At 45.4% G+C, this 23072-nt stretch overlaps 1 protein-coding gene across 1 annotated transcript; it reads right to left on the minus strand.

Moving 5' to 3' along the window:
- Positions 1-878: 878 nt before the first annotated feature.
- cbx6b (chromobox homolog 6b) lies at positions 879-20812 on the minus strand (the record flags this gene model as incomplete). The annotated part of the gene is made up of 5 exons (XM_005949328.3): positions 879-5319; positions 5826-6005; positions 7246-7487; positions 7914-8196; positions 20027-20812. Coding segments are annotated over 5 exons (1722 nt in total), but the record flags the coding sequence as incomplete, so codon positions are not given.
- Between the last annotated feature and the right edge of the window lie 2260 nt (positions 20813-23072).

The raw sequence follows: 23072 nt of genomic DNA on the forward strand, positions 1-23072 counted from the left end.
TCATAATAGCCTGACACTATTGCATTGTAAGAAAAGCAGGCTGACATCAGCAGGTTGCCCTTCAGGGGGAGATGTGCTCTTTGAGTTCTCTTGTTCTTGTTAGATTTATTACTTTTGGTCAGCACTAGACTAGAAACCAGCATAAAATACAAGTACATTAAAAATCAATATAGTACTTAGTAAATATATTAAGTGACATCACAGCACTGGGGTATTTTTGCGACGTAACACTGAGAGTGCTCTAACAGCATTGGTTAAAGCGGCACCGCAGGAGCCAATGTGCTAAGTCAGTGATAGATGTTTTGTTTTGTTTTTTATTCTTACAGATACAAAACACTTTCATGTTCAGGCACTGCTGTTGTTGGTGTTTCATTGTAATGAGGTCATAAACCCTTTATGTCTTTTTCCTACAGAAATATAATCTTTTCATTTTAATACTACAAAAACAAATGACTCACTGAGTCTCGCAGTTCCTCAGTTTACTCATCTAGCTACATACTCTTGCTACACTTGAGACAAAAGACTCCGGGGGGTTTTTTTTCTCCTTGAACTCTCTCCTTTAATTTGCTTATAAGGCTTTTTTATGCATTAATTAACCTCGTAAGCAAAGAAGGATGATTCTTTTTCCTTCTTTTTCCTTCTTTATGGCTGGAGAAACAGTGATTTTTCTTCTGCATTCTGCCAACCCGTCTTACTATAGAATAGTCTGCTCTCCCAGCAGGTTTTATTTCTGCTGCTTTCCAGGTCCAGGTGTGTTTGTGGGCTTGTGTGTGTGTGTCTGTGAACAAAATCTTCATATTTCTCATAGTTTCAATAGACATTAACTACTACACTTTTGTAGAAAGTGTTTGATATGAAATGATGACATTAACTGCATCTGAAAATTATTACTTTAATAAAGATTTGAGTTTTGTACAGGGCACATGTGCAGAACAATACAACACCACACAAGACATGGACATACAGTATTTCAACAACATTAAATCAGACAGATACCAATGCATACAATGGAAAAGAATCAGTTCCAGTAGCTGTAAACAATATAACTCCACACTACTATCAAAAAGCCCAAACAAAGCTCAGGCGGGAGCTGAACAGACACCAAGCATGACATATAATATCGCCACTGCAGACTGAGAGGCATCATCAAAGACACTATTAGCCACAGCAAGATGATTCTGACCTGATTTAGCATCAGTTTGGCGGCACTGTGCAGACGTTTCAATTAGTGACGGCGTTTTCAAATGTTTACTCAAACCTCTTACGTCTTCAAAAAAGCCCCGGGGAATTCACAGAAACGCAGATGCTTAATTAGCTCAAAATATCTTGCAATGAGAATTTTACATCAGGACAATTCATTTGATGATTTGTTTACATGGGTACAAACACCCTGGCAGGCACTTTCCACTAAGGATCTTTTTTGTATGCTAGGGAGAGCTAGTGTTAGAGAAATGTTGCATTCAACAGCATGTCTCATAAACCAGTCGAGAATAATGGTTAGAGGTGGATTTTTATGAAACTCACTAAGGCATATTACAAACAACAGTACAACTCATGCATGGAATGTATTACAGCTGAAATAGTTACTGACTGTATCTCATATCCCCGTGTTGTTAGCTTTGCTGCGTCATCATAATAATGTTGGTCCAAAATCAACATTGCAGCTGACCCATCAAGATGTTATGATGTCATAGTTTTGCAATATGGTGAAAAGAAAGTTTTGTTTAACGAGGGGCATTTCGTTTTATGTTTTTTAATTTATTAAGTCATAAAGTATTATAAATATATCATCAAGTTAGGTTTGCTATTTTCTAAAGGTTGCTCATGTTGAGTTTTTGTGATAATTTTTAGAAGCATTAGCTAACTTCTTGGCTAATGCTAACAGTGACCTCAGACAATGTCACTGGTCTGCTGATCCTGGACCGATGTTATTGTGACGACGCAGGGAAAACACCAACGCGGAGACATCATCCGTGTTAATGTAGGATCCTTCATTTAAAGGTAAGAGTATAGTTTTTAAGCTAGCTAATCATAAACGTTTCGGATAGCTAACCGCTAACGTTACATAAGCAATATAATAATTTTAATTTTATATGTTCATTTTGAAATTGTACTATATGTACCTTAAAAATACAATCTGTTGGCAAACTACATTTATCTTTATGTTATGTTGCACAACTCTCTAGATGTTAAGAGCATCTGCTGGACCGTTAAGCGTTTTTGAAGGAACCATAAAGCCCCTTCTCACTTCATATAAATGTATGCCATTAGTTAAAGAGCTTGGAAAGAAAGTAACTTTACTTCTTTAAATTTCGATTGCTAACTGAATGCTCAGACAACATCACTGGATCAACGTTATGATGATGCAGGAAGAACACCAACACAGAGATATCAGATCACCCGTGTTCCTGAGTGGCTGCATGTTTAAAATCAAAGAGTATCTAAGAATGTAGATGTGCAGGGCTTTATGTACCTATCCATTTAAAGAAGATAAGGTATAGTGTGATCATGTGATCATTTGAGATTTTATTGATTGGGTGTATTTTTACCTTGATTTCTCAATTTCTCAGGTTACATAAATGGAGAAAAATGTATTCAAGAAATGAGTAAAAACATTAAAGACATTAAAACATTCTGTTTGTACTGAGAATTTCCTTAGGGAAAAATATTTCTGTAATTTCAGGTAATTAGGGGTTAAAACAGACCCCCCTGACCTTTAAAGACAGACACAAAGACAGCCACCTTTGCATGAATGCAAACGCTTCTGTCCTCTTCTGTGAAATCGGTGAGCAACACATTGCAGTGGCAAGACAATAAAAGCATATGAATACATCATGCAGGGGTGAAAACAATGTAGCATCACTTATAACAAGTATCCGATCCATCTCTATCCCTACTTTCTCTTTTCATTCTCTTTCATCATCTACTCCTGGCTGCCACCTACTGCTTAATATTCCTACCACTTTCTCCAGCATTTTTCATCACCTTACCTTGACTTTAAACTCTAAAGCAGTCACAGCCCTTAATTAACTTCTGCCCAACCCTGCTGGGTTTCTGCTGGCTTGACACAACCTCTCGCTTTCATATTAGAGGTCAGATCTCTGAGACTGAGATCAACTCATTATTTTTCATACAATGTGGCAGCTTAAAAATAAATGAATAAATGGAAAAGTTGCTTATAAAGTAGCACTTTATAATACAGCCTACGACTAACAGTATTCCATTTCAAATGACAATAAGGGGGTGAAGTTTTTAGAAAAAAGAATAAAGTAATAAAGTAAGGAATAAAGTACGTAATTTAGGTGGGTGGAAAGTTCCATATGTTTCGGTACAAACACAAATGATATTTCTTTAGTTTATTTTGTTAGTATGCAGTACATTTATGGATGCAGCCCATATTATAGAGTGGTTTAACCTTCCAACCTTAAATTGTAAATACATGTCAGTTTTTTGGTGCGCATGATGAATTTTTGGTAATAGATGTACATATTCCTACTTATTAAAAAAAAAACCCTTAAGAAAACAAGCATTGGATTATAACCACCCTTTTTAGTGAATCTAAGTATTTATAGGTTTAAAAAATTACATTATAATTTTAGATAAAATACCACAAAATGGCATTTTATGGTATTTTATGGTAGAGAATTAAACTGTTAGTAACAGGCCATATTATAAAGTGCTATTGAAAAATTCAATTTTTGCACAGTTCTGACTGCTAAATGACATCATAGCCACTATTTTTAGCTGATTTAAGTAAAAGTTCCACAGGTTGGAATTTTCTTTATTTGCTTTCTTGTTAAGACTTTGATAAAAGGTGATAGCCAGTCTCACACAATGTATATAATTAACACTACTGCAGCAGCTGGCTAACTTAGCAAAAGTGTTCGAAATACATCATCTGCCATTCTTCAAAAGTTACAGTATCTGCCATTAAACTCATTCATATTGTATTTTGTACAAAATCTATGGAGTAAATACATAGTTGTCTTACAGCGAAATCAAGACCTTTCACAATGCTGGATAATCATCAGAAGTTTCTTGCAAATCTTGTCACATCAGATGTAATTCCTTTTTTTCTTGTTAATGAGGTCTGCATTTATATAGCACAATTCTACTTTCATTAAACTTTACAATACACCCATTCACTCTGTGTGTTCTTATAACACATTTACTGTGCCATATACACACTAACAGAACTTTTTGGAGTTCGTTATTTTTCCCAATAAAACTTAAGAAGCTTGGATTGCCCTGAACTTCCAAATGATGACAACTTTCTCTACCTCAACAACCCACTACAGGTATTTTACAGAAACACTGAAATCCACAGAAGCTATTAGAACTTGATAACTCCGTTTTAAATAATACTCATCAGCTATTAGCCGTAAGCACTTCTAAAGTATATGTAAAACTAAAAACTGTCAGTATTGAATGTATTGGCACTAAAATGCATTTCGGTGGTAATTCATTTAATTCTGCAGCCTTCGGGATCTACGAAATTCAACTGAACTGAACACAAGTGATTGAGGACTTTCATGTCTAAGTAAAGAAATTGTTTGGTACGCTAAGTTAGCTGGCTGCTTTACAACATTCAAATACCTCTACTCAAAACTCCCAACAAGAAAGTATGTTTTGTAAAATGAGGAATCATTTATTTATTTAAAGATGGCAGTGTAGCATTTTAGCTAAGTAGTTATACAAGTTCTAATTAGCTATTAGCTACTGTTACTGCTAACAATAGCTATTAGCTGCTGTTTTTAAATGAGCAAATCTACACTGTAATTTTCATTTTATATTCTAATTTAAGAAATGGACTATATGTACTTTAAAAATACAATCTGTTTGTATACTACATTTGTATTTATCTAGTATTGCACAACCTTCCAGATGATAAGAGCATCTGTTGGACTGTTAGGTGTCTCAGCCCCTTCTCACTTCATATAAATGTATGCCATTAGTTTCTTTTTCCATGTTAAACAACTGTTATCCAATGCCACACAGTTTTAGAAGTTTTTTACTGTTTAGAACGTCCCTTGTTAGTGGTAATACTGGAGATGTGGAATCTTTCCCTTCAAAACCCTCCCCTGTAGTTCACTGAGAACTCCTGCTGTGTTTACTGCAAGGCTCCCCGGGGTCTTTGGTTGCTCCACCATAAACATCAACTCCATTCTCAGCCCAGGGTATCACACTGCCCTGGGTTATTTTGCCACATCGGGCTAAGCTGGCCACCTGGTTGGACGTCAGGACGCGGTCCCAAAGACCCACCTGGGACAACTCTCCAACCAAGGCTTGGGATGAGTCAAAACCTCCACCCAGAGAATCCTGGAGAAAAAAAATACACATACCTAAAATAAATGTACTTTTATTTCTAATGCCTATGAGCACAGCTTTAGCTTTTTTGTTGCCTTTGGCAAGAGCGTGGATTTGAATTTGGGAAATGAAAAAGATGTGGTGATCAGTATGAACACAAGCCAAGAAACAAAAGCAGACATGTGGGGCGGGCTCTTTTAACTACCAGATCTGTATCCATCACACATACACATCTCATTCATAGCATCACATCTTAGCACACTATCTGAATGCAAGCAAGCAGAAAATATAATTCATGGATTTACTTACTTTCTCAAAGTCACTGATGCTTTCATTTTCTAGTTTTAATTATAGCTAACAGAGAAGCCAATAGGTGAGCAGAGGCACAGCCGCAGTGGCTAAACTTTTGACTGCAGCGCTGTACTCAGGAGGACTCGCCAAACGAACTTTTTCTCTAAGCTTCTTGTCTGCTTTTAACCAGCTAAAACTTTAGTTACTTAATTATGTATTTTATTCACCTGCTCTTGCCCGAGAATGAGCACTCCATCAGGTCGAATGTGATGTCCAGCGGCTAGTCCGTGACCTTCTCCCTTCAGCCTCCCCCCTTGGTAGGCCTGCCACACTCCTCCCTTTTGTGTCCAGCTCACACAGATGTGCTGCCAGCTGCCCCTGGAGAGGTTCAGAGGCAACTGAGCCACCTAAGAGCAGGGGAACAAAAGGGCAGTCCAGATGAAGCAGATGTCATTGTGAGAGGTTTTGTGAGTGCCACAGTTCTGAAGGTAAGGCGGGTCATCAGACAGCTTGTGCTGAGATTGCATTTGCATGAAAGAAATGCAGCTCTAAAGTCATAAGAAAGCCCTTAGACACCTTTAGATGCTAAAGTTCTAAAGATGGCTCTTATAATGCTTTTTACTTACCAAAGACATTCTGTTACCTCCAAGGACACACAACTTTTTCTCCAGGCATCTATTACCATAATGACTTCATTGGATTGTGCCTAAAGCCACTGCACTGCGCTACACTACCCTGCAACCCAAGGTGGTATCTCAGTTTATCATTTAAACACATGAATGGGGTTATTTAGCTTGTCTAAATTGGCTGTTTCGTTTGATGTGTTCTGCTTATTTGTATGCTAATTCAAAGCACTTTTTCTTCCTCAATAGACAGTAGAAATTCAAATTTAGGCTATAATTTTTTATCGATCCATCCATCTATTCTTAACAGCTTCTCAGCTGTCACAGGGCAAGAGGTGGGGTACACACTGGGCAGGTCGTTAGTCTGTAGCAGGGCTAACACACAGAGAGGCAACCATTCACACCTATAGCTGTTTTTGAACCACCAGTTAACCTAACAAATGTGTCTTTGGACAGGGATTGGAAGAGTCCCTGAAGAACATGCAAACTCCACACAGAAAGGCTCCAGCTGACTAGTGGATTAAACCATTACCCTTTTATGGTTTTTATGTACCCCACTAGTGGCAAACATTGTACATGAGAATGAACCATCCAGAAAGCAGAAGCTGGCTTTGAGTGCCTTTAAGGTTCTAATCATCAAATAGATCATGGCTCTCTTCCACAGTGTGTCTTTTACCTTGTCTTCCTCCCATCACCCCCAAGCTGTCAAAGAATATGGCTGCTCTTCCCCTTTTCTTCTTGTTAAAAGGGAGTTTTTCCTTCCCACTGTCACCAACTGCTTTTCAAAGGTGGTTGTTTGAATCTTAAACCTTGAACCTTGATTGTTGAGGTTTTTTCTCTGTTACTGTAGGGTCTTTACAAGATAAAGCACATTTGCGTGACTGTTGTCTGATTTGGCACAATATAAATAAAACTGAATTGAACTGAAAAATCATTTGACAAAAGGCTGAGAAGCTCCCTTGAAAATCCAGAGGACTACAGAGAAGTTGTGAAATAGGTATTCACTGTCAGACACTCTCAGTACCTTGTCATTGATGAGCAGCTCAGCAGGAGCATGCAGGCCTTGCAGCAGCACCAGTTCATTCGGCTGTTCGGGGACAGCGTACGACACGGGGGCCCCGATGCCTCTCTCCGCGGGGCGCAGCCACAGGCAGATCGTGAAGGCCCGCAGCTTTGGCATGGAGTGCGTCACAACAGCGTACATGTAGTTTGTCCGTGTTGGGAAGGACAATCTGTATCCCTCTGGGAAAGAATGCCCTGAGAAACCTGGGGAAGTGACAGAAACCAGAAACCAGTTAAGCAGATCAAACAGTTTCCCAGCTTTTATTATATAACTGCATTTTCGTCACAGCATCTGATGTGTTTTTTAAGCTGGGTATGAATTTTATAGTCTTTCTCATCTTTTTTTTCTTTTACACAAGTTGAACATGATTTATTCATTATAATGAAAGCCCATGGCTTGATTTGATTAAAAGCGAAAGAAAGTCGAACCTCTAGGGTTATTTTTTATGCCAGATTATTTCTCATCATTAGTAACTTAATTCATTTTGTGAGTGATTAATCAGTCACTCGTCATTTCTCTCATCATTTTAAAATTCTTTTTCATTAAGGCACATTAAAATGCGCCTGCACACAAACACGAATGTTCTGCTTTTTTCTTCCATTTTTTCCCCCCTTGCAATGATGCCGTACCTTCCTCCAGCCCTGAGATTCGGTGGTGTAGTTTATTGATGCCCCGCTCGATTTCCTGATTGTGTTTCTCCGTTTCCAGCCTCAAGGCTTTTCTCTCTTTCTCGAGAAGCTGTACCTTCTTCTCCAGCTCGACCTCTAAGTCGTCCATCCTCCAGGAGCTGTCAGAACCAGCTCTATGCCCAGGATCAGGCAACCTTTCTGGGCTGCCAGACATCCCACCTTCCTCTGGCACTCCGGAGGTGTTGCTGTCTGTCTGGTTGTGAGGAAATGGGCCAATATCTGACTGCAGAGGAGGAAGTCAGTGGAAGAAAACTTGGTCAGAATGTGGTTTATACAGTCTAAGGATGAAATAAAAGTGCACAGTCTCTATGAAAGGGGCTCTTTAGTAATTCTAGCAGTATGGGTATTATATGAAAAGAAAAGAAGCAGCAACAAGTTCTTTATCCAAACTTCATGTATACCCTAGCTCTGAACTCTAACACTAAAACTATGTTTTGGGGAAAAGGAAAAAGAACTGATTGACTGATTTAATAAGGAGTCTTTATATGCTGCGGATAGGTTTAACCTTTTTTCCACTTAAAAGAACACATCAGCATTTTGGGAAGCATGTTTTCTGAGCGTGTGTGAGTCTATTTCTATCCTGTTGCACAGTTTGCTTGGTTGGCATGCAGGCAAAAATAGTCTGGCACAAACTCCAATAAGAAGAGAACATTTTATTTTTATACTTTGGCTTTTTATTTCATATATGTAACATACTGTATATCAATCTTAACAGACCATTTGTCCCTGCTTCACTCATATGTATATATACTGTATATCACTAGTGTCTTAGCTTCAATTTTTCCAGATGCCTTTTGTTGGATAAGTGCAACTTTCTCAGTTCCCAAAAGGTTGATTCTGTTCATCTGGACGTAACATTTTGTGGGAGAAACGTTTCATCACCCATCTAAGTGACGTCTTCAGTCTCAGCTGACTGCAGGTTTCCCCAAGCTTATAAAATGTACATTTGAAGAACAATGGGCTGTGAGGTCAGTTCCTTGATCATTAACATGCAAATTGTCTCAGTTCTTTGTAAGTTTACTCCAGCTGACTAGACTCATTTTGCATCAAGGTTTATTCTGCTTTTTTCAGCTCCTCTCCCTGCCCACTCTCTGTCTGCCACACGCCCTACTAAACTCTAACTGCGAGCTGGTCTCCAGTTCCCCAAACACCTGCTTCAGTTCAGCCTACCTGCAAACAGAGCACGCCCCCTTTTTTTCAGTCTTCAGACAGCCAGGTCAGTACAAAGCAGGCAGATTTAAGGGAGTCAGATTATATCAGCTCTTGGCAAAAATTCTAAATAAATATATTTCTATATAATATTCCTCTAAACTGTTTTTTAAATATTCTTTTTTTTTTTTTTTTGTGTCCCGTTTGGATCTTTAGCATCAGAATTGTTGTCTTAAGGCCAAGAAAGATGCCAAGCGGATTTATTTTACCAAGTGGATCATCATGGCCTTGCCATATTGGTCCATTTGATTGACCTTTATTATAATTATGAATTTATTTTATTTTCAGTTGCTACAAACGGGACAGACATGACTGGGGGATAGGACAGGGAGAAAGAATGAAAGAAAGAGAGGGAGAGAAAGAAAACCAAAGGGGAGAAGAGACGGTGAGAAGGGGGGGAAGAAAGAAAAAAACAAAAAAAAAAAAAAAACAAAACACCTGGGTCACCTGTATGGAGAAAAAAAACAGAAGAGAAAGCAAACAACAAAGAGCAACATAATAAAAAAAACGGCACCATCACAATAAACTAGCTAGCAGTAGATATCAGTAGATACTAAATAATAAACGATATTGTGCAGCACGCAAGATAGACAGCGCACAATGTGCTTTGAGGCAGCAGCCAAGAAAGCTGTAGTCCGCGTCTGTGAACACCCGTGTGTACACCTGTGTGCATACCTGTGTGGATCAGCATGCTTGCATTCCAAAGGTGTCACGGGTAATAGGGGAAATACAGACTCAGTCGCGGAGCTCTGGATGCGAAGTAAACAGTGCGTTTATTTACAGTGCTCAGAACAGTCACAAAGCAAAATATAAAAATCCACGGTGATCCTCTCCAATCTCCCAGGGGTGTGCAGGTGAGTCTCCCAAGTGATTATCTGAGTGTGTTTCTCCTCCGAGGGCTTAATCCAGCGGACTCCTTCTCTCCAACCTTCTGCTCCGTATTGCTTCCTCCTGTAAACAAGTGACGACAGCTACAGGTGAGAAGGGTGCCCGGCTAAGGCTATGTTAAGGAAATAAGAAAACACTCTTCACTACCGAGCCTCCAGTACAATCCAGCGTCGACTGCCATCCAGACACATAGTTAAGTACCTCAGTCCATGACGAGGATGATCAGTGACAGCTGGATGGCAAATTAGGTGCAGGTGTGTCAGCCACTGGGTGGAGGAGGAGAGAGAGAGAAGCACACACATACACACACACACAGGTCGCTCCGGGAAGGACCGTCCGACCATGACAGTACCCCCCCTCTAACGGGAGCCCCCGGGCGACCCACGAAACTTGTCAGGGTGCCGACGGCGGAACTCGCACACCATACCAGGGTCGAGGATCGCAGACCGCGGCACCCAAGAACGCTCTTCCGGACCGTACCCCGCCCAATCCACCAAAAACTGGAAACCCCTACCACGGCGCCTGGCATCCATTATGCGAGTAATGGAATACGCCGGAGCGCCGGCGATATCCAGGGCGGGCGGCGGGGGCCCGGGAGGCGGGCACAACGGGCTGGTCCGGACCGGCCGAATTTGAGAAACATGAAACGTGTCGTGTACCTTCATGTTGCGCGGGAGGGCCAGTCGGACAGTCACTGGATTCAGGATGGCTCGCACAGAAAAGGGTCCAAGGAACCGGGGAGCCAGCTTCCTGGACTCAGTCCGCAGAGAGATGTTCTTAGAGGAAAGCCATACCTGCTGGCCCACCCGATAGGCCGGTGTAGGGACGCGGCGGCGGTCAGCCAGTCTCTTGTTTCGAGCGCTCGAACGCAGCAGTGCCGCTCGAGTTGCCCGCCAGATCCGTCGACAGCGCCTCATGTGATGTTGCACGGAAGGCACGGCCACCTCTCCCTCCGTGATGCAGAGGAGCGGGGGTTGATACCCCAGGGACGCCTCGAAGGGAGAGACACCCGTAGCGGCCGATGTGCTAGAGTTATGGGCGTATTCGGCCCACGCCAACTGCTCACTCCATGACGACTGGTTGGAGGAAACGACGCAGCGCAGCATGGCCTCCAGCTCCTGGTTCGCTCGCTCAGTCTGCCCATTAGTCTGTGGGTGGAACCCGGAGGACAGGCTGACCTGGACCCCCAGCTCGGTACAAAACATCTTCCATACCCGCGAGGTGAACTGGGGCCCACGGTCAGAAACAATGTCCAGAGGAATGCCGTGAAGGCGGAAAACATGTTGGGTCAAGAGCTGGGCAGTCTCTAGAGCGGTGGGAAGTTTGGTAAGGGCAACAAAATGGGCAGCCTTAGAAAAACGATCAACGATGGTGAGTATAACAGTTTTACCAGAAGACGGAGGGAGGCCAGTGATGAAATCCAGAGCGACGTGCGACCACGGCCGGCTGGGGACAGGCAGTGGTCTGAGGAGTCCCGAGGGAGGGGAGTTGGACGTCTTGTTTCGAGCGCACACAGGACATGCGGCCACATACTCCCGGACATCCTGAGAGAGAGAGGGCCACCAAAACAGTCTTTGTAAGAAAGTGACAGTTCGGTTCCTGCCTGGATGGCAGGTAAACCGTGCGGTGTGTGCCCAGTGGATGACCTTACCCCTGACCGCTGAGGGAACGTACAATCTACCTGCTGGACCGGTGCCGGGGTCGGGTTCTTGTCGCTGAGCATCTTGGACCACCCTTTCTATCTCCCAGGTGAGGATCCCCACGATGCACGAGGCTGGCAGAATGGATTTCTCCTTCTCCTCAGGGTCCGTGTCTGGCGCGAACTGGCGCGACAAGGCGTCCGGCTTCGTATTCCGGGACCCGGGCCTGTAGGTGATGGTTAGGTTAAACCGTGCAAAAAACAGTGCCCACCTGGCCTGTCGGGCATTCAGGCGCTTGGCCGCTTGGAGGTAGGCGAGGTTCTTGTGGTCCGTCCACACGATAACAGGATGTTCGCTCCCCTCCAACCAGTGCCGCCACTCCTCCAGCGCCAACTTGATGGCAAGAAGCTCCCGGTCGCCCACGTCATAATTCCTCTCAGCCTGAGTGAGCCGACGGGAGAAAAAGGCACAGGGGTGTAATTTACCTTCCTTGCGCTGAGAGAGAACCGCCCCAACTCCAGAATCAGAAGCGTCCACTTCCACCACAAACGGCAGGGCGAGATCAGCCTGGGCCAGGATGGGGGCCGAGGCAAACAAGCTCTTGAGACGGTCGAATGCTTGCTGAGCTGCTGGAGACCACTGGTACGGCTGCTTGGGCGACGTGAGTTGGGTGAGAGGCAAAGCCACCTTACCGAAGTCCCGGATGAAGCGTCTGTAGAAGTTGCTGAATCCCAGAAAACTTTGCAACTTCTTCCGAGTGCCGGGCACAGGCCACTCCAACACAGCTTTGACCTTAGCCGGGTCCGCTCGCAACCGGCCCTGTTCAATGATGAAACCCAGAAAAGAGACAGTTGAGGCATGAAACTCACATTTCTCCGCCTTACAAAACAGCCGATTCTCCAGCAGGCGGCGCAACACCAGTCTCACATGCTTAACATGCTCAGCTCCGGACCTGGAGAAAATCAGAATGTCATCAAGGTAGACGAACACGAAGTGATTCAAAAAATCTCGTAGGACGTCATTTACCAGGGCTTGGAAAATAGCAGGGCGTTAGTGAGTCCGAACGGCATTACCAGGTATTCGAAGTGGCCCAGATGGGTGTTGAAGGCCGTCTTCCACTCGTCCCCCTCGCGGATGCGGACCAGGTGATAAGCATTGCGGAGATCAAGTTTGGTGAAGTGGGTGGCTCCTTGAAGGAGTTCAAAAGCTGAGGTGAGCAGAGGTAGAGGATATTTGTTTTTGATAGTGATCTTGTTCAGTCCCCGATAGTCGATGCAGGGGCGTAGGGACGCATCTTTCTTTTTAACAAAAAAGAAGCCAGCCCCCAAGGGAGAGGTGGAGGGACGGATGACGCCTGCTGCCAGGGAGTCTGTGATGTAGCGCTCCATAGACTCGCGCTCAGGTTTCGAGATACTATAGAGTCGGCTAGAAGGCAAGGGGGCGCCTGAGAGCAAATCAATCCCACAGTCGTACGGACGATGGGGGGGCAGCGATTGGGCCCCGTCTTTGCTAAAGACTCGACCTAAATCATGATATTCGGCTGGCACGGTTGACAAGTCGAGGCGAGAGGGCGGCCCCGCAAGATCGTCTGACATGCAACCCGGCACAGCAGAGCGTAAACACTGCTCATGGCAACGGGTGCTCCACCCTACGATACATCCCTTGGCCCAATCAATCTGTGGATTGTGTCGCTGGAGCCAGGGGAATCCCAAAACTAAGGGTGTGTCAGGTGCCTTGAAGAGAAACAGGAACATCTGTTCAGTGTGGTTGCCGGAGAGGGTGAGTGTAATTTCTTGGGTGCGGTGAGTGACAGCGGCTAAAGGCCTGCCATTAAGCGCTGACACTTGGAGTGTCTCCGGGAGAGGAACAACAGGCAAACCCATCTTGTGGGCCAAAGCCTCATCCAGAAAACTTTGTTCAGCTCCTGAGTCTATTAGTGCATCACAAGAATGGGTGCGGGAAAGAAACCGTAATTTAGCTGGGCAGCTGAGGTGGAGGAATGTATTCACCGGCGCACCCGTCAGTATCCCCACCTTTACTGACGGGCTGAGTCTTTTAGCCGTGAGGGACAGGAGTCCGCGAAATGCCCCTTCTTCCCGCACACAAAACACTCACCCCCCAGTTGTCTTCTGCTCCGGGTGAATTTAGTCCGTCCGAGCTGCATGGGTTGCTCCTCGTCAGCAGGTGAGTCCGTTCCCTCCTCTCTCCACTCGAGAGAGGGGAGTCCAGTCGAAACTCCAACGACTCCTACGGACCGTCGCCCATCTCCAGTCCGCCTGCCAAACTCCCGCATATGGTCGTCTAGACTGATACACATGTTAACCAGGGCACTTAACGATTTAGGAAGCTCTTTAGTGGCCAACTCACGTTTGACGTTCTCGTTTAAGCTGTTTAGGAATGCTCCTCGGAGCGCCTTCTCCTCCCAACCCGTCTCCTCGGCCAGGATCCAAAAGTCCACGGAGAAGTCTGCCACGCTTCGCCGGCCCTGCTTTAAAGTAAACATGCGATGAGCAGCACTGTCAGGGTTAGAGCCTTTGTCAAACACACACCGAAATTTGCTCAAAAAATCACTATATAAGATGGAGGGTTGGGCGCTCAGGACTGCTTGAGCCCAGAGTAGCGCTCGTCCAGTCATGAGCTCCACCATGAGGGTGATCTTGGCGATATCAGAGGCATAAGCTCGAGTCTGCTGCCTAAAAATCAGAGAGCATTGAGCCAAAAAACCCCGGCTCTTGTCCAACTCTCCACTGAATTTTTCAGGTGTAGGGAACGTGTGTTCTCGCCGAAGCGGAGGCGGAGATGGAGGAAGGGGACAGGCCGCCGCTATATTTAGGAGCTCCACAGGCGGTTGTGGTGGTGTACTGGGCTCTGGTGGTTGAATGGGTGCCCTAGGTGTAGCAAGCAACATAGCTTTCAGTTCAGATACCACCTGTAGTAGCGCGGACTGCTCCTTGGCAACGTGCTGCAGCATCTGTTCATGCCGCTCCAACCGTTCAGCTTGAAGCGCGAGCTCGCGCTGGACGGGGGTTGAGTCCGCTGAGTCCATGGCTGGCTGGATTGTTCTGTCACGGGTAATAGGGGAAATACAGACTCAGTCGCGGAGCTCTGGATGCGAAGTAAACAGTGCGTTTATTTACAGTGCTCAGAACAGTCACAAAGCAAAATATAAAAATCCACGGTGATCCTCTCCAATCTCCCAGGGGTGTGCAGGTGAGTCTCCCAAGTGATTATCTGAGTGTGTTTCTCCTCCGAGGGCTTAATCCAGCGGACTCCTTCTCTCCAACCTTCTGCTCCGTATTGCTTCCTCCTGTAAACAAGTGACGACAGCTACAGGTGAGAAGGGTGCCCGGCTAAGGCTATGTTAAGGAAATAAGAAAACACTCTTCACTACCGAGCCTCCAGTACAATCCAGCGTCGACTGCCATCCAGACACATAGTTAAGTACCTCAGTCCATGACGAGGATGATCAGTGACAGCTGGATGGCAAATTAGGTGCAGGTGTGTCAGCCACTGGGTGGAGGAGGAGAGAGAGAGAAGCACACACATACACACACACACAGGTCGCTCCGGGAAGGACCGTCCGACCATGACAAAAGGTTTCTCCATGTAACGATCTGCTAGGGAGTGTGGGGAGCCACAGCCCCGTCCTCCAGGGTATGAAGCAGGTATGGAGGAGATCAAAACTCCAGACATCCAGAGGCCCCCAGAACACAAGAGACCAAGGAAGACCAACAGAGGGGCAGCCGCGCCACTGTCCCAGTAAGAGCTGAGGAGAGTCCCAGATGAGGGCTCACTCAGCAGCCACCGAGCAGAAGCCAGGGGGAGTTGCAGTGACGCGCCCGTGAGCTCCGCCGGCAGCCAGCTGTGCCTGAGTGACCGAGCCCCAGGCCGAGAGGCCGGGGGCACCCCACCTCCGAAGTGGCCCGAGCGAGCCCCAGGCTCCAGGCCCCGATAAGCGGCCGCCAAGGAGTGAGCCGGTGTGTACCCGGACGCCCACCCCCAGACACAAAGAACCACCAACGCACCGACACCTGAGGGAGTCCGCCACTGGCAGGGGAAGTGGTGGTGGGTGGAGATAGGCCTCCAAACCTTGGAGGGCCTGAGATGTCCCCAGAGAGGTGGCGTCTGATACCCAACCTGACATATAGACACAGACATACAGGCACACACAGATACAAACATCCATTCCCACCCTCATGCTCTCATATGCACTTACTCCACACTCAACCAACGTGGAGACAGACATAAAGAGACGCTGTACACACGATCACACTCCCCAAGCGTACTCTACAAACCGGGTCTAGGTACCCTTGCCCCTGGAGGGGGGAACTGCACCCAGACCCAGGTGGTGTTACCCTTTTCCCTGCGGTGGGGAGAGGCAGACCGCCCCGACTCCGCAGCAGCAGGGAGGCCCCACACTCCAGACCGCAGTCGGACGGCCAACTCCTCCTCCTAGCCCCCCCGCTCCAGCAGGCCGCAGAGAACGGGGGTGAGAGAAGACTCCAAACCTCCCTCCACCCGCTCATTGTAGTGTTGATGCATGTGTGTTCTAAGGTGCATTTAAAACCCAGGAGGGCATGGAGCTACCTGCCAGAGAGCAGCAGGTAAGCGCATGGTCCCTCCTGCTAGCCCTCAATGTCTACGTGTATTTAAAATTGAGAGGTGGGCAACGACGCCAGGGGTGGGGTGTACACCCTGATGGTACTTTGGACTCCGTGTATCGTGCCCACCCCCAAGATCCTATATGTATGTGTAATGAGAGTGTGAGTAATGTGAATGTCTAAGTTGTGGGATAAAATTGAGGCAGAGGCAGCCAGAAGGGGACAGAGGGGGGGGTAGCCTCCTCTGCACCCTGGTGACATACCCCTACTCCAAGGCCCTGCATGTGTGGGTGGTTGTGGTGGAGCGGGAAGAGGGAGGCAGCTGGAGATGGGGAGGGAAGGAAGGGAGGGGCAAGTGACCCCTCCCTGGGGCCAGCTCCCCCGCTCCTCAGCACAGACCCTCCCCTAGCCCCGCTGCACGCAGCCACGAGGAAACAGTCACCTGAGAGCCAACAGAGCCCCTAACCGGACATGACCGCTACCCCGGGTTGAGCCCCCCAAGGAAGATGCCTCCGGGGAACCCCCCGACGCCCTAAGCCTGTCCCTACCCCCACACCAATCACAACAGTGAAGGCGGGACCAAACTATGACCCCCCACCCCCACTAGGTGATGGGTGATTTTTTAAATATTCTTAATAATAGTGGATCTCTGTGTTTTAGAGGCGCCACAGTATAGTGATTTACACATTTGCCTAGCAAGCAAAAGATCCTCAGTTCAAATGCAAAAGGAGACACAAATCCCTCTGGTGTTGTGTGAGAGAGGGCATCCAGAGTAAAAAGTCTGCCTGCTGTGGTGACACCTTGTGAATAAGGGAGCATCTTTATTGAATCTCTAAGTTCACCGCAGCTAAACATTGACTAATTTTTCCTTCATTGGCCATAATTTATCCTAAGGCTTCACTTTCCACTAAAACAACAGAAGCATGAATAAAGCAGTCTAAACTTAATAGCACTTGTTGCTCCAGAGAAAATGGTAAAAAAATGTTTATTGAGTTGCTAAATAAAGTGAGTCATCTCATGTCTAAAGAGAATTTTTTTCTTTTCAGTTAGGTATCACACACCAAACAACAGAAACTCACAATTCCATATTAACGTGATTCACTGAACACTCAAACCACAAAGGAAGCTATGAGGTAAATAAAGACTCAGCAAGTTTCCTCAAACCTGCTTGTCCAGGCTGTTCCCCGAGCACATTATTACATGGTATATGCAGTCTAAATATACAGAGATGCCTGGGAAATATACTATACTCATGAGAAACACACTGAACATGTATATGCAGCTTTAATGCATACGCAAGATTTTTGATGGAGCAAAGATAGATGACAGATGGAATTTCCAATGAAATGCTCACAGCATTATATTAAGATGTACTTTAGCAATCTCTCCAGCCATAAAAACACCACTTTGCGGGACTGGGTGCATTTTCTGATAAAATCAGCAATAAAACTGTCAGCAAGGCTTTTTCCAGAAAGTTGCAATATGTCATTATCGTCAAGCTAAAACAAAAAAGCTTTAATCGCTGATTCTGAAACAGATGTGTCGTCATGCTTCATTCATTGTTAATATTATGGGAAATAGTAACTGGTCTGGTTCTGGTTTATAGCACAGCTCTACTTTACTTAAGGAGCCAACAGTATTCAACATGTCTCATTCACCCATTCACAAAAACTCTTTTTTTCCTGCTTAAGTGTTTTATATCTAACATTCACACATTAGAGAACAATTTCAGGATCAGTATCTTACCCAAGGATACTTTGGCCTGCAGACTAGAGGCTGGAAAAGCGAGAAATCAAACTACCAACCACTGGCGGATCTAGAAGATTTTACATGAGGGGCCAAAGAAGGGGCGAGAGGTCTAGTCAGGGTGCCAGTAGCTCCCCTTGCCTCCCTGGTGATCTGCCCCTCCCACCACCTTTAGTAGAAGACCTGCTGTACCACCTGAGCTACCCTAAAAAGATGATGCTCACATTAGTTCTGCTTTATAAGTCTGTGTGTTCTTTCCATGGGAGTGGGTCTGTGAGGCTGTATTTAAAAGCACAACAGTGCTTTGAGCAAAATGCAGACCGAGTTTCACATGTGAGGTTTTAACCTAATGTTGGTCACAGATGAAATATCAGCAGCACATCCAAATTAGAGCTCATCCTGCAAATTTCAGGACATTCAGAAGTGGTTGAAATACGTTACTAAAAACACAAGTGAAAATAAAGCACGCACAGTGGCACTGGAGCAAAAGTCAAGTCAGCCTTTGCAGTAATTAAATATTTTTATTCATGCTCCTGGCACTCTAGTTTAAGAGAAGAAATGTCTTATTTTATATGATTAGTAAAAAACTGATGCTTACTGTATAATACAGACAATAATACCCAGAACGAGAAGGCTCTTTGATTTAAATTTTCAAGCACTGTGTGGTGCTTCTGCTGTAATATATTGAAGCTAATGTGTTAATGCTGATGGGATATGTTCAATTCAGATTAATTGCTCTCCTGATACGTGAGGAGACATCATGACAGTTATTTTTCCTTTTTTTTTTTTCTGGCTGTACAAATATTTGGGCATAGCTGGCTGTATTAGGAGCTGCAGCAGACTAGACATGATGCAAAACAACATCTGCAGACCACATGCAAGAAGAAAGCTAGGTTCAGGGGATTTAACCAGTGCTTTCCACCTTTGACCACCAGTTCACAAAGTCTGAAAAAAAAATCCAAATTTGCCACAGAGCAAAGCAAGTAGCAAAGCAAAGCAAGTAGCTCCAGTATGTAGAAACGTGACTTGGATGGTGGAAGAAACAGTTTGGGGTGTGTGTGTGTGTGTGTGGGGGGGGGTACGTGGGTGAAAGAAAAAAACAAGAGATAAAATAGCAACAGAGCAGGAATTCAACTCAGGCACAACTTAAGTTCTGTGAGAACAGGGATGAAAGTCGTCTGACAGCAGTGTAGGGTGATAAGGTTATGTGTGACAGATCACACGGATGCATCCTACAGAGGTTTTCTCTGACAGTGGCAATGCAGACACAACAGACCGAACAAAGGAAGTGACCCACCACACAAGCATGTCCTACATAAACTACATCTGAGGAGCAGAACTGCAGGGAAACACAATCAGCCTGTGTTTGGACCAAACAAACAGGAACCTCCTGAATTATTCATGTCATTTCTTTAGCCCCAAAATGAGGTTATGCTTCATCTGAATCTGGTCAAGTAAGAGCGTGTTTGATGTCACTCTGCTGTCTTCTTTCCTTCACTGCCTCCTGCTCTCCCTGCACGCATCACTCTTCACTCTTTCCATTATTTTATCATTTCAGTTCTGGAATTAGCAACAGTGCATGTGGGCTTCATTACATATGTCAGGTGTGATGACATGGAGAAAATTAGGTGTTATTAACAACTGACACAAACACTGTAGCAGATAGTTCACTGAAAAAAATAAACCCCTTGTTTTCATGGGTCATATCCATAAATCCTAAAGGGAGCTCTAGAGTGAAGAAGAAATAAACAGCTAGGTGTCTTCACAGTGGCCAGCACGGAGGAGTGTGTTATAAATATTTAAAACAGCTCCCTCTCCATCAGTCTTACACTGTGGAGATTCTTCTTTGTGCCCTCAGGTGCCTGTGGTGACTAAATACTGCTCCCTGGGATTAATTACACCTCGATCAGGTGCTGCTTGATTTGTATGCAGAGTGTGGTTTGTGTGTTTTTCTCGACACTTTACCTACCTCCAGTTTCTCTATACGGTCTTTGAGCTGAGTTATAGCCTGCTCCAGTTCATCCACAGCTCGCACTGTGAGCAGGTGGACACCGTCGGAGGTCGCAGACGGGCTGTCCCGCACCATGATCCGGTCCAGGTGCGCCTCCTGCGCCGCGCCTTTGCCTCCTCGCAGCGCCGCGGAGCTCCCACGTCTTCCCGCGCTGCTGCTGCCGCTGCTCCTACCACTTTTCCCGTCCAGCCCCTTCTCACACTCGGACAGCTTCCCCGTCAGCTCCCTTATGGTCCGCTGGTCTGTTAAGATTTGGTCTTTCTGCTGCAGAACGGTCTGCCGGAGCTCCTCCGCGGTGGTGCGGAGGTAGCCCCAGTCTTCGCCTGCGTACAACGACGGGTCGTCCGCTTGTTGCTGAAAGTTTTTCGGGTTGCACTCCCCGGCTGGGATCGGAGTGCAGATCAGCCGACTGATGGTCGGGTCATGTCCGGTGAGTCCGGTGACCCCGTCCAGCCCGCCGAGCCCGATGTTGAAGGTAGGCGCTTCTGAATCGGGCGTTTCAGAACCGTGGAGAGCACCCAGGGAGCCGGGCCGGGCCATGGAGCCCGCAGCGGCGGGTGTCTGCGCCGCGGCGTCCGGGTACAGCGAGTGGTTGTCGACTGCTGGTTGCTGTTGAGCCGCAGCAGCCTTGGAGGATCCGGTGTGGACAGCCGCGATGATGCAGATAACCGCTCCGATGAAGGCCACCATCCCGGCGGCCAATATAATAACGATGAACTTCAGGGTGGCGGCGGGGGCGATCGATTATTAGAAAAATCTAATAACAATAATAATAATAACACTCCTTATCTGCAAGAAATAAAAAAGGAATCTTGCCACCAAATAAAGCTAAATAAAGTGTGAAATGACTGAAGTTTAGTCTGTATAAATGAGAGAGAGGGACAAAAATCACTCCTCACATCCCCGCTTTAAGAGAAAAAAAAAAACAGGCGATGGAAAAATGAGAGTTCCGCACCATAATTGAGTGATCACGGAGTCAACAGAAAATATCAGAAGCAGATCGTGTGTTTCACCTCCTCCTCCTCCTGTTCAGCGCGCATGTCCTCGGTTTTCAGGCAAAAAATCTAGTCTGTTAATGCCGAGACGGAATCACGAGGGGGAGAGAGATGGAGGAGAGAGAGGAGAAGTTAAATGTAAAAAAAATAAAAAATAAAAATACAGGACACACCTGTCCCCCACCTGCACTGTGTTTAACAGCACAACTTTAACCTTTGGGGAGGGCGGTTTGGATGAGCGACCCTTTTCTCCCCCGTTTTCACAGATAAATTTTATTTTGCAGAATACATGCAAAGAAATTTTGGAGGAGAGGTGATTTTGTTCTTTCCATTTTCACTTCAGCTTCCATCAATTTCTGAGCCAGCTTTATCCTGCATACATACATTAAAAAAACCCCTCCCATTACACGAGAAAATTAGTTTTTCGGCCCTTTGGCTACAGCTATATTTTCCAGCTCAACAACACATTACAGACCGGCTATACTGTAATGTGATGTGTGCAGAGCCATAATTCACCCGGGAGGCTTCCTGTGGAACAGCGCCACAGCAGCAGAGATGACAAAATGATGACCCTAGTGTGTGTGTGTGTGTGTGTGTGTGTGTGTGTGTGTGTGTGTGTGTGTGTGATAAAGACCCGGAACTAATAAGAGGTTTCATTACACCGTGTGATGCACACTCTTAATTAAAAAAAATGTATTTATGCATGTGCTTTAGATAGAAAATGGGAGCCAGCATATAGGCTGGTGTGGGAACAATCCCTGTCTCCCTGGTATGGAAATGAGCGTTGCAGTATGCATTCTCACACTTGTAACAAGGGGATTTACCTTAAGACTGCTCAAAGTCACAGGTATTAAAGGCTCAAACTTAAGATAGGTGAGGGAGATGACATCCAAGATGTCTGCTGTGGAAAAAGCTCATGGGCTTCACAAGATCGAGAATATTAAAAAAGATTAATGAGTCCTTTAGATATGAAGAGAGGTAACTGAGAAATGTAAATAGAAGCAAGTCACATTAAGTAGCACATAGCAAGTGTCTGAGCACTGCCGCAGTAGCATGTGTTATTGTAGCTTTCTTTCCAGAACATGTGAGTGTGCAAGTACTTCAGTGGGGGAAATAATTAGTTGATACCCTGCAGAAACTGTTGCATGGCCAACACAGAAAGACAGACAACCACTCACACATAAGAACATGGAGACACCATGCAGAAAGGCTGAAAAATGAAAGATTTGAACCCAGGACCGCTCAAAAATCCTTAGAGGAATAAATATTATGTAAAAACTATCAATTATTTTGAATGTTATTTAGTGACATAAGTATTTGATCGTGAAGGGAAATGAATTAGTACTGGAGGTTGGAGAAACCCTTGTTGCCAAGTACAGCAGTAAGATGTTTCTTATAGTTGGTCATTGGGTTTGCACACATCTCATTTTGGCCCACTCCTCTTTACAGAAACTTTCTAAATCCTTTTGGTTTCTTTGGTGTTGCTTAGCAACTTGAAGCATCAGCTCCCTCCAGAGATATTCTATTGTACTGAGGTCTGGAGACTGGCTAGGCATGACCTGGATGTGATCCTTCTTTGAGTCACTGTCATGCTGGAAGAGCCATCCACGACCCATCTTCAGTGTTCTGGTTCAGGAAAGATCATCTAAGATTTTATGTCCATTGTCCCGTCAGCGTGGTTAGTTATCCTGTAACCAGAAACATAGCTTCAAAGCATAATGTTTCCACCTCCCTGCTTGACTGTGGGGATGGTGTTCTTTGGGTCATGCTCAGCATTTCTCTTTCTCCATGGCGGGCTGAGTTCATGGCAAACTGCTCGGTTTTGGTTTCTTCTGACCACAGCACTTCCTCCCAAACCTTCTCCGAATCAGATGTTCAGTGAAAAACAAAAGATGGGCCTTCTTGAGCAGTGGGACCTTGTGTGTGCTGTAAGTTTTCAAACCAACATGGTTACCAGTGGTGTTCTTGATGATTGTGGTCCCACTGTCTTCAGTTCATTAATAAGCTCC

The sequence above is a fragment of the Haplochromis burtoni genome, unplaced genomic scaffold, assembly GCF_018398535.1.
Source record: "Haplochromis burtoni strain Fernald_Lab_line unplaced genomic scaffold, NCSU_Asbu1 Contig_301, whole genome shotgun sequence".
Taxonomy (NCBI): domain Eukaryota; kingdom Metazoa; phylum Chordata; class Actinopteri; order Cichliformes; family Cichlidae; genus Haplochromis; species Haplochromis burtoni.